The sequence below is a fragment of the Lactuca virosa genome, chromosome 7, assembly GCF_052849685.1.
Source record: "Lactuca virosa cultivar CGN04683 chromosome 7, Lactuca_virosa_CGN04683_v6, whole genome shotgun sequence".
NCBI classification, from domain to species: domain Eukaryota; kingdom Viridiplantae; phylum Streptophyta; class Magnoliopsida; order Asterales; family Asteraceae; genus Lactuca; species Lactuca virosa.
The window spans coordinates 181,004,140-181,027,111 of record NC_136432.1 but is presented as its reverse complement, the minus strand read 5'-3'; the positions used below and the strand labels follow the sequence as shown (position 1 = coordinate 181,027,111).

The following is a 22,972-nucleotide window of genomic DNA, read 5'->3' as shown; positions in this document are numbered from 1 at the left end:
ATAATATTTATATTCAATAATAAATGCATTTCAATTTCATTAATGAACTTTCTTTCTAATTTCAAAATTATCAAATTAAAGATTCATTAATTTTCTTTATTTATTTATCTAAATTATTTGTTTAAATTTAAAAGAGAAAAATTTATTTTAATTTTTATAATTCAATATTTTCTCACTTTTTTTATAAATTCATGCTTTTCAAATGTTTAGAATTTTGTATTTAGTTTGTTTTTTTTTTAAATAAATTCATGTAATACATGGGTCTCACACTTATTTTAGTAATAAATGGATATCACTTTCATTAATCAACTTACCTTTTAATTTCAGAATTCCCAAAATTAAAGTTTATTAGTTTCTTTTGTTTATTTATTTAAGATATTTGTTTAAATTTAAAAGATAAACAAACATTTTCATAATAATAAGTCATTATTTTTCTTATTTTCTTATAAATTCAAAGTTCTCAAATATTTTAACCTTTATATTTAACTGTTTTTTTAATTAACTCATGTAATACATAGGTTTCATAACTAGTTACTCTAATAAATGAAAGTTTTTTTTTGCTACTTGTCACACTCTCATTCAATTTGTCAAATGTCATTTTGTGGTTATTTTGAATTAATTTTTTTTCCACATGTCATTTTATGAGTTTTTCAATTTTATTAATTTCTATATAATATTTTAATGTAATAATTGCAATAAATGTAGTAATATATATATATATATATATATATATATATATATATATATATATATATATATATATATATATATATATATATAAATTTCATTAATAAACTTACTTTTTAATTTCAAAATTTCCAAAATTAAAACTTATTAGTTTCTTTTGCTTATTTATTTAAATTATTTGTTTAAACTTAAAAGATAAAAAATATTTCCATTATAATAATTCATTATTTTTCTTATTTTCTTTCAAATTAAAAGTTCTCAAATATTTAGACCTTTATATTTAATTTTTTTTTTAAAAATTAACTCATGTAATACATGAGTCTCACAACTAGTTATGTATGTAATGTGTGTTTATTGCCGTATATTTTTAATAGATTTTATATACAATCTTAGATTTAGCAATATTGTGTGTGTATTTGCTTGGGACATTTTAAGGCAATAATAGATACATAATATTTATAAACTCTTCTATTAAAAGTTTTCCATGTATGTTTGCAATATATATAAAGAATTTGAGATTTGTATATAATAAGTGCCCAATTTGCCATATATGCTAGTAATTGGTATTTGGAAAATAATACATATATATATATATATATATATATATATATATATATATATGATGCGTGCAAATAGCTACACCTAATTTTATATTTATAACCTAACTAACTTAACTAACTAATTGCACCTAGGAAGTGTACCTAGTCTAATTATAGAATAGCCGGGTAAGTCGGGTGTCGATCACAGGGAACGGTTTTGACTAATTAATTTATCTTCTACTAAATTAACCTAATTATTAACAAAGGAAGGGGTTTTAGCTAATTTTGCAAGTTTAGATGAACTTAATTCTTAATACAAATTCAATCAATTAACAAAACACTTATGTTAGTTCGAATCCACTTTCCCTCAATGGTTTATAATTTAGCTATGTCAATTACTATTGGTACCAATTAAGATAGTATTAGCAATTTAGTTCTAAATCTACTAACATTAATTAATTCATGTAAGTCTAATGTATGGTCACACAATAGTTAACACAGAATCAATTATTGAATATGATTGGAGCCATGTAAAATTGATTTGATAAACACAATTATGGTCATAATATGAGTTCTCTAGCACAGCCTAATTCAATGATTCAATTACTTATCTAAGATTGGTTTGATCTTATCTCTAATAAACTAGTGTTCACTGAATTATTAGGTATTCATATTCATGCAGCTTCATATTCACTAACTACACAGAACAAGAATTTAAAGCAATCAAATACTAAATCAAACATGCTAGGTTCAATCAATCTAACACAAGCACAATACCAACAAGTAAAGTCAAATCTAATGTATTAAAACTATGAGCTCCAGCTTCATCTAGCTAACAGAAGCAGCTAGATTTAGCTGGACATACTAGCAATTAAACAAACACAAGTCATATTAAAAAGCATACTAAATGTACCAAACTATAAGTCAACTAATGAACTTCTCTTCTCCTTTTGTGTTGATACCCTATTCCAGAACTTCTTTTCTTCTGAAAATCGTCTCTAGGAACCCTCCAAGTAGCCAAAAGTCTCCTCAAGTGGCAATGGACAAGGATATATATACTTTCTGATTTTTCCAAGTTCACGTCGTGAGCAGATAAGCCTCACGTTGTGAGTACGAGATAAACGTGTTCGACAAGGACTCTTTCATCCGGTGCATATCTTCTAGAATACTCCACTCACGTCGTGAGTCTTCAATTACTCACGTCGTGAGATCGTGTTTTGCTGAGCTTTTTTTATTCTTCTTTCCTTCAAGCCTCCAAAGTTCCATGTTTTGTCAACTTTAGTCCCTTTCTTCAAAAATGCTTCTATTTGGCTACAAAATATAATTTAAGCTTATAAGTACCATTATTCTATGCAAATAACCAAATTATTAATAAAAATGTAAATAAATATTGCCTAAAAATATGTATAAATATGGCAATATCGAAATACCCCACACTTATACTTTGCTTGCCCTCAAGCAAATCTAATTATTTCAAAATTAAACCTTTATCACCAACATCACATAGAACGATCCAACTCAAACTCAGCCATTATGCCAAGACCTCAACGCATGCATTTGTGTCTAAAATTTTTCCTAAGTAACCCCCCTCAATTCTAAATACTCATAATCCTCATAAACACGCGCCCACTTCTTTTGAACAATGCTCATTTTATGCATCCCTCCGAATCCATCCTCAGAAATCTTTCTAACCGTATTTTTGGTCAAGCAACCCAAGCATACATAATCGAGAAAAAATTACAACTTTTCGATACCACAATTTGGAGCTCTTGAATTCTTCATTTCTTTGATATTTAATATTTGATTTCTTTGAATTCACCACCTTTTTGTGTAATTCTTGGTATCTTCAACTTTTGTATTTTTTCAGAATTTTTGATCTTTGATTTTCAAACTTTGATACTTCTATAGCTCCAAAAATTCTTTAACTTTTAACTTTTGGGTAATTTCTCTCTCTTTTTTTACATGTACTCACTTTTTTTTACTTTTCACTTAAAACCTACATGCTTAAGCAGAGGCGCTTAACTTCAACCCTTATTGGTTAAGGCATTAGTCTATGTGCAATGACTACATAAGCTTCCCTGGATACATTTCAGGTACAGACTGCTAAACATATTGCATCCCTCAAACTAAGCGAGGTTGTGTTTTTGTCTCATGATTTCACTAGAATAAAAGAGGCCACAAATGCACTATAACGTGTATTGGCTCAACTAAACATTTGAGCTCTCATCGGATCATCCCACACAACGCTAGCAACTTAAGTTTAAATTATTATTATTACTAGATCTAATTATTAGATTATTATTTCAAACCTATGAAAATTTATTACTAAAGTTTTAAATTTTCTAAATTTACTTATATTTACTTATATTTTCTAGATTTTACTTATATTTACATACAATGCCCTCATTGTATGCATAGAATAAATTAAAAACAATAAAAGGGAGAAAAAGGAACAGTCTCCCCTGGGATAGCAGTGGCGAGATCGAACTCCAAACAAGTTCAAGGTTTCGCGATTACTTTTATTGTTTTTACTTTCTCGCCACAAAAGTTTAACAATCCAAACAAGTTCAAAAACAACACAACCCAAATTAAACTAAAAAAAACTAAAAAATCAAAATAAAAACAAACGATCAATCATCTTCTTCATCGTGATGTGCTCCACTTGTGCCCGCTTCGTCTCCCCTTGAATGTTGATAAGAGCTCCATGTAGGACAAATGGGGTATTGATTCCCCAAGTGTGATGGTTGCTCAATACGAAAATGTCGAACCATGTTCTCCATTGTACCCCCGATCCAATTAGTACTTAATGATAATTGATCAAAATATCCCGCCATATCTCCTCCAAAAGGTGCTCCTCCAAAGGGTGCGTGTTGATGCACCGGCTGCCCTCTCTCTCCTCTACCTCTAACATTCCTCCACCGAGGTCGTGGTTGTGGCTGCTGCTCAGGTTGCTCATCTTGCTTCTCGTCACCATCATCATCATCCGAATGTAGAATTACCCAATGAGACCCATAATTCTTTACTACCCGCATTGTCTCCAAATACCCCATAGTGAACTTGTTTCCCTCCATACAAGTCAAAGAGCGGGTGATGTCGGGAACGATCAAACCATAAGACCAGGCCAATCGTGTGATAAAATGGCCACCACAAATTGGGCTCCCAGGGCGGGAACTCATAGCATATTCCACCAAATAACGGGCCAAGAAGTATGGAATGTTGCAGCATACTCCCGACTATAAAATTGACCACAAATAGAACAAGTTCATCTTTGTGACCTTGTCCCCATGACGTTTATGGTGGATTGAAAATGTGATAAGGCGGTGGAGTAGGCGGTGGATGGGAGATTTGATGCTGCTCTCTGGTGACACCCCGGAATTAAACACTCCGGAAGCAATGTTGTTCCAAAAACCAACACCCGATGCTTCATTCTCATACCCTCGGGCAGCCTCCCTCAGAAACATCACAAATTCTGGAGTCATGGCCTCATGTGTGCCTCATATAAACCCATACGCCAAGAGAACTCCACCAAACTACATTCTCGGTATTCGCCCCCGAGACGGAAGACCAAAGCTTGCTGAAAGGTAGGATCTTGGACATTTTCATGAAATGCCACAGTTGCAAAGAACTCCACACAAAGTTCCTTGTACACCCTCTATTGAATTCTAAACAAGTTGTGATACCCTTTACACATAAATGAAAATCCATTTCCTAAAAATATCTTTGTGAGATATTGGGACATCTGATCAACAAGCCCAACCTCCCTCAACCTTGCCCAATTAACTGTAGGGGCAACATCAATCTCCCGGTTGTACAGCCACCCCAACCGGTTGTTGCACCGTGTGAAAATATCTCGAGACAAAGTTGTTGGGAAGATGTAAAATGGGTGCAAACTAGCCACCCCTATTGGAACCTCTCTTCTTGGACCCATTTCTGCAAAACAAAACAACAACAACCACAAAACAAAAATCCAAGACATTATGAGAAAACAAAAAGCTGAATCATTCACGTCCAGGATTCACATCGTGAATCCCTAAGGATTCACGTCGTGAATCCCTAAGGATTCATGTCGTGAGTTCGTCAACGAAGGTAAGAATCAGTCAAGGCAGTTTCTGAATCTGGCTAAAATTTTTGTTGGGGTTTACTCCTATGTTACTTGTAAGCACAATCCAACAAAATGCAAATGCTATTTCATGAATCCTAGGGCATGTATAAACAACATACTAAATACCAAACCCTAGCCCTAAATGCAACTTATTAAAGCAAAATTAGCCATGAGAACTAAGAAATCTTACCTTAAATCGTTGATTACGTAAGCAAAAAGAGAGTAAAAGTTGGATTTGGCCGCAATCGGTAAGATGGGGGGGACCAGAAGACAGCCTCACTTCGTGGGGAATAAACAAAGTGGCTGGTCAAAGGAATCTGTTCCTCATTTATGGTCTCGTGACATTTCACAATTCACGTCGTGAATTCCTAAGTTTCACGTCGTGAGGTCTCGTGGACTGAAAAGTTGGGTCATTCCATTAATGAACAAATGGGTTGGGGCATGTAGTGGGACATTTAATTATATCCTTGTCCAAGAAGTGAGGCTAACAAATTATTTAATTAAGCAATTATTGGGATGAAACATAGAATGGGCTAACAAATTAGGAGTCAGTATATTTTACTGGACTCACGTCGTGAATCATAAGGGCTCACGACGTGAAGTCTGTCTGAGCATATAATTTCATAATTAATCCCAAGTTTCAGTAACTATAATTCTTAAACTATTACCACTTAATTTTAGGGACCCCACACTCAGTGTTTTATTATGCATAGAATGTTGTAGATGATATGATCGATTGTCCTAGAAAAATAAAATGCAAAAACTAAAAAGAAAAGAAAATCCAAACCAAACTCGGGTTGCCTCCCGAGAAGCACTTCTTTTTGATGGAGTCGTGAGCCGGACTCCGTGCCTCCTACGTTGAGCTGTCAGAGGAGTCCATCACCACCTGGATTTTCTACTCTTTCCATCGCCTCTTGTACGCTTGAAATCGTCTAATGTACGCCTTCTTTGAATTCTCTTTTTTAGCTTTTACTTCATCTACATCGAGCTTGCGTTTGATCCCTTTAGTCTCTAATTTTTCATCACTCTTATTAAGCTCCATAGGAATCTTTTCTTCCTTCACCACTGGACTTGTCTCCCCTGGAACTAGCCTCGTCTTCATCACTCGACAAATCATCGCTTTCCTCACTCATCATAGTTGTTGGTTTTGTGTAGGTAATGACTTCAACGAAAAACGGTACGGATGCTCTCGGTTTGGTGTGTTTGACTTGATGAATTGTCTTGATTTCTTCCTCCATGAGCTTTTCTAATTCTTCAAGTTCATTATCTTCATCAATATTAAACACCTCTCCTTCAACATCATTTCCTTGAAATCCATCTTGTACTCCAAAATCTTCCTCATCATCACCAACCCTCAATGTAATCTTGGATTCACGAACATCAACTAGAGCCCTAGCAGTATTTAGTAGAGGGCGACCAAGAATGATTGGGACATTTACATCCTCCTTCATATCCATAAGCACAAAGTCAACTGGGAAAACAAATTTCCCAATTTTAACAAGGATGTCTTCTACGATTCCCCTTGGGTGCGTCACCGAACGATTGGCCATGTGGATGGTCATCTTCGTAGCCTTCATTTTCTGAATATTCAACTTTTGATAGAATGAATATGGCATCAAATTTATGCTAGCCCCAGAATCGGCTAAAGCATAAGTCTTCAAATTGTTTCCAAACTCACATGGAAGAGTGAGGCGTCCAGGATCTCCCATCTTCTTAGGTATTTCTCCCAATACAACTCTTGAGCTTTGTTCACTAAGAATAACTTTGGAGTTCTTCTTCAATTGTTGACGAGTGTCTATAAGGTCTTGAAGGAACTTAGCATACTCTGGAATTTTAGACAGTGACTCAATAAAAGGAGTATTAATAGGAATACCCTTTACTTGCTTGATAAACTCCAGATGTTCCCTTTCCAGTGGGCTGAGATTAGCTCGAGACGGGAATGGTAAAGGCGGTTTATAAGCCGAAACGTTTACAGAATATTTCTGTTCAGACTGAGCCCACGACGTGAGCATATCGGGCTCACGTCGTGAGTCTGGTACTTTAGCAACATCTTAGATTTCGAGCTTCGACTTCTTTGGCTTTGGTCCAGCTGGCTTTGGCTCCTCCTCTAGTGCTTCTAAGAACTCAGAGATGACCTATTCTTCAGTCTCGATCATCATAACATGGGATTGAGCATTCTTTTCAGGAAATTATGAGGATAATTTGTTGCTCACCAAAGTAGTTAGTTGACCAACTTGGACTTCTAGATTATGAATCGATGCTTGATGATTTCTTAATGAGGCTTGCTGGTCAATCATCATTGCGTGCTGTTCTTTCATCATTTTCATGTGTTCCTTTAGCACTGCATCAGTATCATCATGCCTTTTCTTGGAGACCTCCATAAATCGGGTCAAAATATTTTCCAAGTCTACTTTCTTCTCGGCTGGTGGTTGCTCTTTTTGGTAGAAGCCTCGGCATGTCTGCTTATATTTTTCTTCCTTTTTCTTCTTGTACTCATCATATGGCAGCCACTCTTTCTTTGGTTTTCTCCAATCCTCATCATACTTATCCCCACTCGAGTAGCAAACTTGAGCCTTTTTATACCCGTTATCATCTAAGCTGCAATCTTTGGTCAAGTGTGGACCATTACACCTTTCACATCCAACTCTTATTGCATGAATTGATTGGTCCATTTGGGTCAATATCCGGTCCATATTATTCAACATCGCCATCATAGCAGCCATCTCTTCAGAATGTGCACCCCCACTGCCTTTTGTTCCATCTTGTCTTGGGTTGTGATACTCATGAGAGTGTTTTGCGAATTCTTCAATTAGCACCTTGATCTGGTTAGGATTCTTCTTCGTGAGAAGGCCTTGCGAATCAAGGAGTTGCCTAGTCATGACATTGACCCCATCATAGAAAATAAACATCTCTTGCTGAATATTAAGGTCATGTTGAGGACAATTCCTTAACAATCCTTTGTAACGCTCACATGCCTCGTATAGTGACTCCCCCAGTTGTTGCTCAAAGTTGGCTATTGCCTTCTTGAGTTTAGCTATCTTGGATGACGGGAAAAATTGGTCTAGGAACTGCTCACGCATTTGAGCCCAAGTAGTGATTGTACCAGGTGGGAGTGCTTTCAACCAGTCTTTTGCAGCTCCTTTGAAAGTAACTGGTAGCATCCTCAGCAAGACAGTATCCCTATTAACATTTGGGACAATGAAATAGTCAGCAATGTCGTTGACCTCATCTAAATGTTTGAAAGCATCCTGATGATCCTTTCCATAAAACGGAATATCCTTTAGTGCATTAAGGATGTGTCCCTTCAACTCGAATGTGGCAGTGGCAGGAATCGCGGGTTGTACTAATCCCGGACCAACATCTTCTCGAATACGCTTCTTGTAAGCTCCCATTGACATTTCTTCGATGTTCGCCATTTCGTTTCTTGGCTCGTCTTCGGGTTCGCTCGTATGTAGTCCAAACTCGTTCTCGGACTTGTATTCAGATTCGTTTGGGATAGGTATTTGATCTAAGCTCTCAATATTGCTCTTGTCCTTTGAAGATGAACTCGATTCTCCCGTTTTCTTCCCCGACTTCTTTGAGAACTCTTTCCCTCAATGGTTTATAATTTAGCTATGACAATTACTATTGGTACCAATTAAGATAGTATTAGCAATTTAGTTCTAAATCTACTAACATTAATTAATTCATGTAAGTCTAATGTATGGTCACACAATAGTTAACACAGAATCAATTATTGAATATGATTGGAGCCATGTAAAATTGATTTGATAAACACAATTATGGTCATAATATGAGTTCTCTAGCACATCCTAATTCAATTATTCAATTACTTATCTAAGATTGGTTTGATCTTAGCTCTAATAAACTAGTGTTCACTGAATTATTAGGTATTCATATTCATGCAGCTTCATATTCACTAACTACACAGAACAAGAATTTAAAGCAATCAAATACTAAATCAAACATGCTAGGTTCAATCAATCTAACACAAGCACAATACCAACAAGTAAAGTCAAATCTAATGTATTAAAACCATGAGTTTCAGCTTCATCTAGCTAACAGAAGCAACTAGATTTAGCTGGACATACTAGCAATTAAACAAACACAAGTCATATTAAAAAGCATACTAAATGTACCAAACTATAAGTCAACTAATGAACTTTTTTTCTCCTTTTGTGTTGATACCCTATTCCAGAACTTCTTTTCTTCTGAAAATCGTCTCCAGGAACCCTCCAAGTAGCCAAAAGTCTCCTCAAGTCGTAATGGACAAGGATATATATATGTACTTTCTGATTTTTCCAAGTTCACGTCGTGAGTAGATAAGCCTCACGTCGTGAGTACGAGATAAACGTGTTCGACAAGGACTCTTTCATCCGGTGTATATCTTCTAGAATACTCCACTCACGTCGTGACTCTTCAATTACTCACGTCGTGAGATCGTGTTTTGCTGAGCTTTTTTTATTCTTCTTTCCTTCAAGCCTCCAAAGTTCCATGTTTTGTCAACTTTAGTCCCTTTCTTCGAAAATGCTTCTATTTGGCTGCAAAATATAATTTAAGACTATAAGTACCATTATTCTATGCAAATAACCAAATTATTAATAAAAATGTAAATAAATATTACCTAAAAATATGTATAAATATGGCAATATCAAAATATATATATATATATATATATATATATATATATATATATATATATATATATATATATATATATAGTGTTGTTACGATATTTTAACCATATAATATATACACATTTTGACCATTTAACGTTTATTGGTACATAAATTATTGTATGATTTATAAAATCTATAACAATTTATCTATAGTTGATCAGAAGTTATTAGTTATGTATCAATATAAATGGTTATACTTTGAAAATAAAAATATAATGTTATCTCTATCGTTAAAACTCACATTTTTTTTTGGATTGAATAATAATATATTATTTCTGGAATATATTGCCAATAATTGGAAATCATAATTTAAGGTTTCGCGATTACTGATTCAAAACGTCTAATTTTTTACTTTTATAAATATTTTTACTAAAAGTATTTCAAATATAAAATTAATTATTAGACTATAGTCTGAGTCCAAAAATGTTTTCGGAATTCCTATTTGAGGTGTGCAAGTCCCTCAACGGATAGAAACGATTTTAGCGATTTTAAGAAAATCAATATTATACAGGTTTTGGATTTTTAAAACAGTCGTATCTTTTACATACGAACTCCATTTTGGACGTTCTTTATGTACTACGAGACTAGAGTGTTTGTATTGTTCACAACTGTTTAATAATGGGGATTCAGGGGCGGGGACGGAAGAACGGGGAAATTTCGAGGGCGGGGGATGCACTCCCCGTCCCGTTTGCCCCCGTTGATATCCCTAGATCTAACAATATATCTTTACTTTATCATTTTCTTTTATTTATCAAATTAGTTTTATTAGTTTTCCAATAATACATTGCAAACGACATGTTTGAACGATTTATTTCCTTCTTTATAAAACAACTAAACATGATAATAAAATGTAACCAATGTATAAGAAGCATCAAAAGCAAATAACAAGTAACTCCTTAACTTCTATATCAAAACAAATTTTAAAATGTAAAATTTTACAACATTTATAAATTGTACTCCAAGAATCTTCTAATTAGTGATCAAATACAAGTTCAATCACATCACATCTAATGGTCATACATACTCATTTACACATCCAAAATAACTCTTACCAAAAACAACCTCCCAATCAACACTCCACCCTTGTGATTATATAATATCGAATTTACACTTTTTTTTTTCAGAAATCAGAATACAGATGTGCAATTCCATCTACTGGCCAAGAGATGGCTTTGGATTTTCATTGACTCGAGAAGCTTCCTTTTTCAACTTGAAGTTATTGTATGCAGCCACACCACCAATTGCTGCACATTTCGTATGATGGAATCAGGAAATGAAAGGAATGGAATGGTTCATTCCATTGGAATTGACCATTCCTCAAGGAATATGATTACTTCCATTTAGTTAACTTTCATTCAACCAACCAACAACAAAAATTGCAACAAACAAACAATAAAAAAACAATAAAATGAAAATAAAAAATGATTTTACCTATTGCATAACCGAAGATATTTATGATAGTGAGCTTTGTATCAGCAAAAAGAAGTGCTGACAACAACACCACCACCCAATCTTTAACAACTCCCGCCACCCGAATAGTCAAAGCACTTGTATGTTGAATCACAAGAAAAACCGAAAGATTGAGTCCAAAAGTACAAAGGGAGTTCAATGTAAGCACAAGTGGATGAAAAGTCCATGTCCCCTGTGCATCCATCTTTGGCTTTTCCAGAAATACCCATGGCACTAAAAGACAAAGAGCGCTGCACAGCGAATCAAGATTCTGTTCATTCACATAAACACATATTCAATAGAAAGAAAAAAAAAGAATCATAGTTTATAAATCCAGGGGTAAAACCGTAAAAAGGGTACTTGCCTGCAAGGGCTCACGTAATACATCATGGAAATAGGGTTTAGTTTTAAACCTTTTCTTTTAACCAAAATCTCCATGAATATAAGTCTTAAAGCTTCTCCTACAACACCTCCCATTTGATAAACAACACCAACCCAATTAATGCTGATTTCCCCATAAGAAGCTACTAATACTCCAAAACTTATCAAGCACATTATCATGAGCATTCTGGTGTTCATTACTTCTAGTCCTGCTGCTACCCCTAGAATGAAAACAGCTACTGGCACTGCATAGGTGGTGTTGTTTGTTACACAAGGGTATTTATGTCTTTTGTACATGTGAGAGAATGGTGTAGGATATACTTACTGACTGCTTTCAGCATTTGAGCAAATGCAACGGATATGTAGAGGTATGCAGTGTTTCCAAGCCAAAGAGTCATGGCAAACATTGCACCAATTGGGATGACTGATGATGTGTATCTGTAAAAAGTAAATAATAAAAGAAAAAGGAAACATATCATGAGTCATGACTTTTTTTGATTGACTAACATACTAAAAATGGATAAAAACAAGGTCAAAGCTTACATTTCGAGAGTCATTCCATCCTCAACTTTTAAAATCTGTGAACAAATTCAAGTTTTTGTTATAGATTTGCAGAAGTTATATAGTTATAAACATGGATGTTTAAGTTTTGGAGAAGATTATGAGTATTTTATTACCTTGAGGACTTTGGTGAGTACAAAGCAAAGCACAGAGGAAAACATCATATGAAGAAGTGTCAGGCCAAGTGGATATGGAAAATTTATCTCCTTTGATGACAACACCCACTGCATTGTTGTTATTGAACAAATCAAGTAAGTTTTGATTCAGTCAATATTTATTAAACAAACGGGTTTTTCTTATATAAATTGCATCAAGGAAGGCTGATTCAATTGAGATGGAATCATGGAAGTTGTATGATGAAGCAGACATTAAGTCTTAATCGCTAGAGAGTAAGAATGACTAAGGAGAAACACATGAGAAAATCAGCAAAGTATCATCCGACACAAAAATAGTTGCTCCAATCAGGTTGAGTTGGGGGGGACTTGGTTGTGCAACCTTTTGCTTTCGAATTTAACCAATAATCAATTAAGGAGCATAAGATTGTATAAATCAAAGAGGACAGAGATTAAAAGGACCATACATTTTGCTCTGGAAATCCTTGCAAACAATAAATAACTATCATAAACTCGACTTATATACGTTTCATCATCAAATCATAGATATTCACATCAGAAAGCGTTACAGATCTCAAGATACGCCATGAATGAAAGGGATGGTTAACAGAAAACGTAAAAAGGTAAAGTGTGCAGAAGAAAATGACCTTGTTGAAGAAGATCTGGCCGCTGGAGAGGGCTATGTAAAGAAGGAGGTAACAATAGGTCACCATTCCTTCCCTGGCTGGAGAATTGCTACTCTGATCCGCCATTTCCGAGGCTGACTCGTTTCTCTTCTCTACCGGAGGTTTCGTATCGAAATGGGTACGATTCCGTATCATTAAGCGATGCAAAAGCCAAGAGTTACGGGAGGGTTTGCAAGTCGGTGACTCGGTGGGATCCTGCTTACTTTAATTGCAAAATCAAAATCAAAAAAAGGTTACAAATGCCTCCTAAAAAAGCAAATCCCTCTCTTAATGCAAGATACATGTGACACGTTTTTTAATATAATCAATTTATTAATTTTTTGGGTTAACAGCTTGATAGAAATGTATTCTATGAGGGTAAGATACTTTTTGAAATGTACACATTTAGTCCTTATTCTTTTTTAAATAAACCCTTATATTTTATTAATATGTACACATTAGGTCATTTTCACCGGATTCTACAGGTTTTGCTGACGTGGAAGGGTTTATTTTACAAAAAAAAAGAATAAGGACTAAATGTGTACATTTCAAAAAGTATCTTACCCTATCAAGTCATTTTCCCTTTCTTTTATTTTGTTGAAATGAAATACCCAGGTGGCATCCACATATCCACAACGAGATTTTTCCAACTTTTATTCATCATGAAAAAGAGGGAGAACCCCGATCTCCGGCGACTCCTTTGTGTGTTCCTACACATCACTGGTAGCAAGGAAGAATGATGACAAAAACAACAAGGTCGAAGGGAGAGGCAGGAGGAAGTAGAGACGGTTGTTGGCGGCGAGGAGCTGCTCTGGTAGCCCCCTCGTCAATTCTTTCTTCTTTTTCTGGCAACATATCTCAAAGATGGAGGCAAAGAGAGACAGATCGGAGAAACACAACAGGTAAAGGGTGTTTGGCTGTTGCTGTTCGACCGGAAGGAAGAGAGACGAGAAAGAGAAGGGTCGCCGCCCTTTTCTTGTTGCTGGAGGATCACCCACCTCCGGTGACTAAGCTAATTAATTGCTATTTAGTGCCACTTGTGCTTCCACATCAGCAAAACCTATAGAATCCGGTGAAAAGAACCTAATGTGTACATATTAATAAAGTATAAGGGTTTATTTTACAAAAAAAAAAGAATAAGGACTAAATGTGTACAATTCAAAAAGTATCTTACCCTATCAAGTCATTTTCCCTAAAAGAAAATTCGTATATGATCGGTATACCGGGTATAGCCGGTCACAGGGATTGCATTGTTACAAAAAATAAAGTATAAGGGTTAATTTTACAAAAAAAAAATAATAAGGACTAAATGTGTACATTTCAAAAAGTATCTTACCCTATCAAGTCATTATCCCTATACATTTTAAGTCATTAAACTATTTTTTTAATAAGTTATCATTAAATTTTCTTCGGTAGTTTAAAAACTATAATTGTAACAACATATAATAGGTTATAAAAAAATAAATTAATATTAATTATGTGGATATTACATGGATAAAGTTGATAAACTAAAAGGATGATGCATTATGTATTATTATGTAAACATTTAGTCACTAAATCATTTTTATACACGATTTACTATTAAATTCTCTTTGGTTGTGAATGTTAATTTGACAACTACATGGTTGTGATACATTTAATACGTAATTATGACTTTATATTGTATATATAAGTCATCTAACTAGCATCTCTTGTGTCCTAAATATGAACGAATAATATTTTAGCACTCATGCTGTCTTCTTTTATGATTTCCAACTCAAATATGAAGGGGAAAATCGATTTTTCTTCCAAAAAATGGTGGTTTCATGGTTTTAATCTGTTTATATGATAGTTTGAAATAACTAAACAACTCCACTAACAGTAAGATCAAACCCCCATTTGTTTACTAGTCTTTCCAAGTCTACCATATTATTTTGATGTGTTCAAAAGATTAGTTGAAGATTTAAAGAATGAATAGCTTAATTTTATATAGAAGATTTTGAGATATATATATATATATATATATATATATATATATATATATATATATATATATATATATATATATATATATATATATATATATATATATATATTGAGATACTGTGTTTGAAATAGTTTGTACATTTTATCTTATCTCTTGTATTGATTGCTATGACATAGTATGAACTTTTTAACATGTATTTGTTTGTTAAAAGAATTTGAATTGGAGAGAACAGTGACCAAAAATGACAAACTGTGAACATTAGTTGATTGTGTCTGATAGGGCTGGTCCAGTTCCAAGACGTCGGTTGTTTGAGTTTTGACTTTTACAGAATTCTTGTCAGGCTTTAGGCTTAATGGCGTCCATGTATGTTTGTCATGTCTAGATCTAGTTTGCTCCAAGATTTGATTTTTGTGCAAAAATGATCTTTAATGGTTTCAATCTGTTCCTAAGAAAATTTTGGATAAAACAATAAAAATATTAATGAAATCCTAAGTGAAGAGAAAATCTTAGTGAAGATTATGAAAACTATATAAAACTAAAGAATAAGGAAATCGTAAACTCCTCTTCTTTTTCCCCGAACTTACACTCCCTTTTTTTTTTCTCCTTCTTAGTCATAAACTCCTCTTCTTTTTCCCCGAACTTACACTCCCTTTTTTTTTTCTCCTTCTTAGTCAATGACCGCATAATGAAAACCATGGGAGGTTTCTAACTTCATATATAATGGGCATATTTAAAAGATTGACCATATTTGTTCACTTAAAAAACTAATTACTAATTACTTTTCCAACTTGTCACCCTTAGTCTTTCCACATAGACAAATATTTAAAACATCTTCAAACCCATTTAATTTTGAAATTAAGGGTTCTATTAATTTAATTACAAAAACTCCAAATTTTCCAATTAATTATTCAATAAATGCCTAATTTTCAATCCTCCATCTTTCAGTAAAAGCGAGCTTAACCTCCATATTTCATAATAAATTACTTAAATCTCTTAAGACTAAAACATCTAACCGAGGTTGTTCAAAACCTCGAATCTAATGATTTTAAGATCTTACAAGTGAAAAACGATCTCGACTCACCACTTTAGTTTTATTATACAACCGAGTATCAAAAAATCGTCTATTCAACTTGAAATCAAGTGTCACAAATTGCAAGAAGTCTTCTAGAGCATCGTCATTTTAGCAATGCATCTCGAGTTAGTCAGAGCACACCCATAATAATCCGTTTGTGATCTTATGTCTTACTTGTACATAATCAAAATGATCTTATTTCTAATTAAGATGTTTTATTCTTAATGTTTACGGTTTGTAGCAACAAAAATTATGGGTGATGTTTAAGAAGTTAAAGTTGATTATACTATCTTGCAAACAAATTTGAATATATGTTCATTTTGGTAGAATCCTACAATCACGATTTTGCAAAACGTAAAACGATTTTAAGTAAAATTTCGAATTTGACAACCTTGCATCTAACCCAAATTTGTGGTTGTTGCACTAAAAATCAAGAAACTAGTTCCATTTAACTTTGGTTAATGTCCCCTTTGTTTTTGTTCATCTCCCGCCAAATGCCACCATTTGAAAACAATTTTTTATGTTCTATTCTATCTAGGCGTATGCACCAAATGATACCTCGAGGTTGAAGGTTAAAAACATTTAGCCATTAAGATGACTTGGACCATCAAAATATGGTTTGTATCATATTGTAATCCAATATTGTATTTGTAGAAGATTTTTGATTTTTTCCATGGTGCAAAGTGATTTAGGGATCGACACACTCAAATGGCCATAAACACAAAAATTACTAAAGAAACTCAATTAGGGTTCGGTTTTGTTAATAACTTCAAAAGATGACTTTCAAGAAAAACAGAACGAATACTTATAAATTATAATAGTCAATAAACCTAACATAGAATTCAAAATAGAATAGGAAAGTATATCCTATCATAAATCGCAAACTATGGAAATCCAAATAACACTCAAAAAATACAAAACGTCATTTTTGGCCCCTTAACAATTCTAAATGACCGGAAAGCATTCTACATCATGGCAAAGCCATTTTTGCTCGTTGGCTTGTTTCCTATTTGACCATGCGAATTTGGGGTTAAAATAGAAAAATGCAAGGATTTTTTCATGAAAAAATAAAATTGAGGTTTAATCCAAAAAAAAAAAAAACACACACACACACATAAAATATAAAGTTTTTTATGGGATTAACCCTAAATAAAACTTGTCAACAATCATAAAATCATAGAGTAAATGAATAAAAATCATATTGTATTGTGACAATTGGTATAAGAGTTTGTTGTAGTCACAAATGGTTGATTATATACTTATTTACGACAGGTATATATTGATGCTATTTTTTTCTGAATGTTGTTTTTGTTTTTCACAATAGGATGTTACAATCTTTATATTCGTACAAAAACACCAAATTCCAAAATCTCTTCCCAAAAATCACTAACATATCAACTTCAAATCAAATCAACTGAAGTAGTCACGTCACCAGAAATCACCTGAAATCAAAATTCAAGAAATCAAAATTTTAAAATGAAATGACCCAATGAAACATTGACAGCTGTCAAAAAGTTAGCTTGCCTTGGAAATCAATGGCTTTGCATTCGCTTCCCACTCATTCGCCCACCTGGCAGACAATCCCATTTCCAAAACCCCCTTCTTTAGCTCTTTCAAACCATCACATTCATCCGGAAAACCCTTAAAAAGCATCTGCCAAATAGCCACGTCAGCAAACAGTATCTTACACCATGAGTCAAAGTCAACACATATTACCATGAGTTCATCAGCAAGCTCTGATGATGAGGAGAAGAGTAAGCCATTTGTATCAACTTTTACAAGCTCTGTGATGCTTCATCAAAGTCAAACAAGAAAAAGTCAACTTTTTTTGTTTATTATTTTTTTAATCATAAAAAGGGATTATTTATTACCAAGAATAAGAAACAGCACAAACAGGTAGACCACATCCAAACATATCTACAACCTGTCAACAAATAATAACAATGTACTTTCATTTATAAGCACAAAAACTATTCATATTTATATTTATATATATTATTAAATTATATATTTATATAAACCTTCATTGGGAGATCCAACCCAGAAGAAGATGTATGTAAGCAAACCCCAAGATCAGCTGATCCTGTAATTATATACAAGAAATAACAACATACTTTCATCTATTTATTTTTTATAACATTTTATTTTTCATTTAATAAAAAAAAGATTTAAAAGTAGAATGCTATAACAGCACCTTAATTAATAATTACTCACCAAGAAGCAAAGGATAATCCTCTGGTGTCAACCACATGGTACGAAAAGCAACACGTTTCAGATTCAATTTCTTTATCTTCTCTTCATACTTCTCTTTCTCAGGGCCTTTCCCTTCACAGTTTTTCAATTTTTTTTTTATTTTTTCATTTTATATAAATAATGACAAGATTAAATAAAGAGTTGAATGAATTCTTACCAGTTATAACAAATAACAACCTTGGGTATAAAAATGTATTCCCATCATCAATGGCCTTCCATAACACTTCTTCCCCATTTGAATCATTCTCATTTAGTAATGCAGCTACACGTCTATCATACATCACTGCTGCTTCTAGAAGAATCCCAAAATCCTCATCTGGAGTCCTGAAAAATAAATTATTTTCTTGTATTCATTAATATTATAAAATGTTTTTTTTTTTTTTTTTTTTTTAGAAGTTACCAGCTTGTACTGCTGACAATAAGTGCAGGCCTATTTTGCTTCAAGTCATAATAGCTTTCTCCAATCTTGTTTGTAAATAGGGTTGTATTTGGATCTTGCATGTCCTTGCTAGTTATTCCTAAAAATACGAGTTTTTTACAGGTCAAACATGGTCAAAGATAGTCAAAGATGGTCAATATTACCATAGCTGATGCAATCTGTAGGACCATCTGGCTTGAACATATCTTTCTTAATTCTACAAAATAACTGTAATCAACAAACAATCAAATAATATGAAGTCTTTTGAGTTCTTAGAAGAAAAAATTTCCTTAAGGTAATGTAATTTGGTGATATTTCTATTTTGGGTAAGGAACTTTGTTTTCCTCTTGAAAAAAGGTAATGTGCTTTAAAAAACTTTATTTAGGGTAAGATTTTTAGTAGGTTATCAGTCAAACTAATGCTGATGTGTCACCAAAATAAAAGCTTTTGAGTTTTGAATGTTATGTGGATGCCATCTCATCGTTTTGGCATGCCACATAAGCATGAAATCTGCTTACTCAGCTCATAGCAAAGGTCATTACGTAAATTTGCCACCTTTTTATATAAATTTCTTTTAGAATATCATGAGATGTTTTTTTTGTTTTTTTAATTTCAATTTACCTTGTGCTTTTCTTCAAGAAGAGCAGGGCGAAAAAACTCAGGAGGCTGATCATATAACACAGTGGCTCTATTTAATGAAAAAAAAAAGGTATGAGATTTATTGTTAAAGTAATTAAAACATAAAAAGTTGAAAACTTTAAGCTAACCCTCTCACTTGATTCCCCAAACTTGATCCAATTCATGTTGCATTGCCTTTGTGACACATAAAGCTCCATTTGCCATCTTCCCAAAATGTACTTCAACCCTGAAAAGTTTTCAAAACTCAGTTTCGGATTATATTAATTTATCAGTTTTAAAAAAATATATATATAAATTTTTTTTTTACCAATGATATACTGCTACAAAACGACTACTTCTACCAAGAGATAATGCAAGCAAAGTATATCCAAAATTATGCCAATCAATTATGAATGATGATCTCCTCAGCCAGCTGGCCCATTTGACTGCAACTAAAGTTGGAACAGAAGGTGGATTCTGTAAAACCATAAAAGAATAATATTTTAAAGATACCAAAAATATAATAATAAGATTTAAAGAATTGTGAAATAGCTGAAGAAGCTCACTTGAACTAGAAATACATCGGGGGCTTTTATTTTAACACAGAGAAACCAAAGCAGCATAATGAATTGAATCAATGGCTTTAGCAAAAGCATGAGTGGACGAAATATTTTTGGTAAAATTCCATCTCTTGATCCCCATTGCCTCTGTACATAAAATATGATAAATTAGATATGTAGAATCTTTTTGCATTGTATAAATTATTTTTAGTAATGGGAATAATACCATTGTATGAATCTGTATAGATTGGTGCTCCAATAGAGCAGAATGTGGGTCTGAACCTGTCAAAAAGAATAAATAAACCATCAAGAACTCACTGATAACTGTTATTTACCTTAATCATATGAATGATATATCCTTCATTGAAGATTATATAAATAAGTGATGTAAAAGTATACCTCCATATGCAACGATATCCACCTCAAGATTTGCCTGTCATATGAAGAAAAAAAGTCAAACAACTTAAAAATATTCAAAGCATGCTTGTTCATTTAAGAACTGATCCCTTACATGCTTACACTAATAGTCAAAAATCATCAAATGTGAAGCTGAATTAGGCTTTGCTGCTATCATCTAATCATATTATGTTGTGTTTTTTCCATTTAATTACAATCAAGTTGGATGCTTGAAGTTATACAACTGAATTTTAGCTGAAAACTGCATTTAATCAGATGTAGTAGGAAGAAGAATCTTATAATGATCAAATCAAACGAGCTAAAGCAAACACATACACTGTCATACACATGCCACAAACAAATCAAAACCTTGTTATTAAGAATGGAGAACTTGATTTACTGAATGAAGAAAAAAAGTATATAATTCTGATCATTTTTTCTTCAGATGAAAGAGAGAAAAACCTGGCGAGCAAGAGAGAGGGCATGGTATTGCATACGAGGGCTGCGACCAATATCACCAAGTACCACAACTGCTGCTCTGTTCCTCTTCCCAAATCCCATTCCTTTTCCTTTAATTCAACAGATTCTTCTTGAAAACAGATGAATTGAATTGTTCTGTAGTTGGTGATTGTAAGATCCTACACAAATGACATAGTAACAAGTTTAAAACATGAAAAGGAAAGATTGTAATATCTCAGTTTTACTGAAAAATAGCAGCTTAGTTCTAAAATTGTAATATCTCAATTCAGTTCTGTTGAAAGCTTTATGTCTCTCTTAAACTTGAGGTCGATTAGCTATTAAAATTTCATTTATTACATGATAAATGTGCAATGCAAGCTAAAAGCCTAAAACGCATTGAAAATATCTCCTGTATCACTTTTAATTTTCAATCAAGAAGAAAAACAAACTATTCTTGTTGGTACGATGATAAAGTGTGCAATGCAGACTAAACCTGATACTGGAAATCGCACACATAGACACACACGATTCATACTAAAATGAACAAGTAACAGAAGGTAAGACAAGGAATCGGCAACAATCGACAACTCGTGACTATTACCGAAGATTAATAAACAAAGAGTTGCAGTCCATACACAAACTATTTGGAATCTACCTTCTAAGATGAAGGAGTTGCAGTCGATTGTAAACGGTAAAAGAAAAGGAAGAAAAGAAATCGAGGCTAACCTGTTTATGACTTCATGTTCAATCGTGATGGTTGTCTGCCTTCAATTTCAAGCTTTGTTCAAGGTCGATGATCTGTAGGTAATTTTGTCGTTGGATTTTTCAGGTCCAACAGGGTGAAAATAATTTTAGGGTTTACCAGTTTACATTACGACTTTCGCAGTATGAAAAAAGTCAAAAAGAATTCAGGTGTGGTAGGGCCGGATCGATTCCGGTCTCACGATTACTTAACCCTTAATTGCTAAGAGTGTTTGATGTAACGATTTACATGAGTGAGGGGTATATATAGGGTGTGTTTGGTAAAAAATATTGAATTATTGGTAGTGGGTAGCTTGTAGCGAGTAACGGATAACTTCTAGCTGGTAATGTTTTGTTAAACGCTACATGAAGTAACATTTGGATTTGGAGCGTTTTGTTTAAACAAAACGCTAGAAGCTTGTAGTGTCAAACGAGATTTTCTGTGCAAAACGGAACGTTTTGTCAAACGCTAGAAGCTAAAAGCTCTCAAACGCTCCCAAACGTTCTGTGCCGAACATGCCCATAATCTCATCCTAATTCCTATAGGGTGGTGTTACTCCGAATTATATGTGTTAGGTTTAACCATTATATTTTAAAAATAGTTACGGGTAAATGAAAAAATTATCGGTCTTAAATGAATCGGTATCGTATATACAAGTTTCAAGATGATACTCGGTAGTAGCAAAATGGATGAAACAGGACTCGGTACCCGATACCTAATAAAGATAAAAAAAATACCAAACTGTATCGGAATTTGAAGAGCAATGAAATGGGCGGTAGTAGCAAAATGAATGAAACAGGATTCGACACTTTGATACTTGGTACCTAAAAAAAGAAAAGAAAAATACATGACCATACTAGAATTTGAAAAGTCATGAAACAGGATTCTAGTCCAGCCTTCCAAGGAAGATCAAGCAAACGCTTAGAGCCAAAGTCTCTTGTTCCGAAGTCGAAAATACCAAACAAAAAAAATATGCATTATCTCCATATTGTAAGCAATCAACATCTTTAATATGTATCCTTCTCAGTTCACGTCTTCATGATTTAACTCCAGCCTTCCAAGGAAAGATCACCCCAGTGGAGCCTAAGTTTGCTGTTTTCCTAAGTTCAATCTCCACGATACCAAAAAAAATCAGCATTCCCCTATGTTTTCTAAGCAATCTGCATTCTCTTGTATCCTTCTCATCTCAGTTCTCGGTTTCAAGTTTATAGCCCAGAAGTTTTCGGCAAGAAATTAATAGTCCTCTTTGTGTTCAATTTCAGAAGGTCACCAAAAAAGAAATCAGGTTTCAACTAGCAAAAATTCAATCGAT

The 22,972-nt window shown here is 33.5% G+C and overlaps 2 protein-coding genes and 1 non-coding gene across 4 annotated transcripts; 1 reads left to right on the top strand and 2 right to left on the bottom strand.

Annotated features, from left to right (window-relative positions):
• The first annotated feature begins 8,253 nt into the window (after window positions 1–8,253).
• Window positions 8,254–8,360, top strand: LOC145128000 (small nucleolar RNA R71). The gene has a single exon (XR_013716603.1). It is a non-coding gene; the product is annotated as a small nucleolar RNA R71 (small nucleolar RNA).
• Window positions 8,361–10,889: 2,529 nt separating this feature from the next.
• On the bottom strand, window positions 10,890–13,417 carry LOC145124348 (putative sugar phosphate/phosphate translocator At3g14410). Its single transcript, XM_079059657.1, has 7 exons — window positions 13,159–13,417; window positions 12,515–12,622; window positions 12,381–12,415; window positions 12,163–12,275; window positions 11,821–12,082; window positions 11,439–11,707; window positions 10,890–11,251 (listed from the first exon to the last, which is right to left on the bottom strand). Exons 1-7 carry the CDS (start codon window positions 13,330–13,332, stop codon window positions 11,160–11,162), a joined length of 1,053 nt encoding a protein of 350 aa, XP_078915783.1. The 5' UTR covers window positions 13,333–13,417; the 3' UTR covers window positions 10,890–11,159.
• A 3,974-nt stretch (window positions 13,418–17,391) lies between these two features.
• LOC145124347 (UDP-Glycosyltransferase superfamily protein) lies at window positions 17,392–21,866 on the bottom strand. 2 transcript variants are annotated; one of them, XM_079059656.1, is made up of 17 exons: window positions 21,645–21,866; window positions 20,922–21,097; window positions 20,463–20,496; window positions 20,290–20,345; window positions 20,070–20,210; window positions 19,832–19,980; window positions 19,661–19,750; window positions 19,507–19,573; window positions 19,050–19,113; window positions 18,868–18,985; window positions 18,625–18,791; window positions 18,429–18,539; window positions 18,236–18,297; window positions 18,086–18,138; window positions 17,931–18,006; window positions 17,739–17,867; window positions 17,392–17,628 (listed from the first exon to the last, which is right to left on the bottom strand). In XM_079059656.1, exons 2-17 carry the CDS (start codon window positions 21,018–21,020, stop codon window positions 17,620–17,622), a joined length of 1,425 nt encoding a protein of 474 aa, XP_078915782.1. In that variant the 5' UTR covers window positions 21,021–21,097; window positions 21,645–21,866; the 3' UTR covers window positions 17,392–17,619. The 2 variants fall into 2 exon arrangements, with proteins under 2 accessions (XP_078915782.1, XP_078915781.1); XM_079059655.1 differs by having other exon boundaries at window positions 17,392–17,656; window positions 21,645–21,865.
• Window positions 21,867–22,972: the final 1,106 nt, after the last annotated feature.

Coding starts and splice junctions, on each gene's coding strand:
- LOC145124348 (XM_079059657.1), bottom strand. CDS start 13,332: ATGATACGGAATCGTACCCATTTCGATACGAAACCTCCGGTAGAGAAG. Junction 12,416..12,514: donor TACTCACCAAAGTCCTCAAG/GTAATAAAATAC, acceptor ATTTGTTCACAG/ATTTTAAAAGTTGAGGATGG. Junction 12,083..12,162: donor TCAAATGCTGAAAGCAGTCA/GTAAGTATATCC, acceptor CCACCTATGCAG/TGCCAGTAGCTGTTTTCATT.
- LOC145124347 (XM_079059655.1), bottom strand. CDS start 21,020: ATGGGATTTGGGAAGAGGAACAGAGCAGCAGTTGTGGTACTTGGTGAT. Junction 18,792..18,867: donor ATTGTCAGCAGTACAAGCTG/GTAACTTCTAAA, acceptor TTTATTTTTCAG/GACTCCAGATGAGGATTTTG. Junction 18,139..18,235: donor GGTTGGATCTCCCAATGAAG/GTTTATATAAAT, acceptor ATTTGTTGACAG/GTTGTAGATATGTTTGGATG.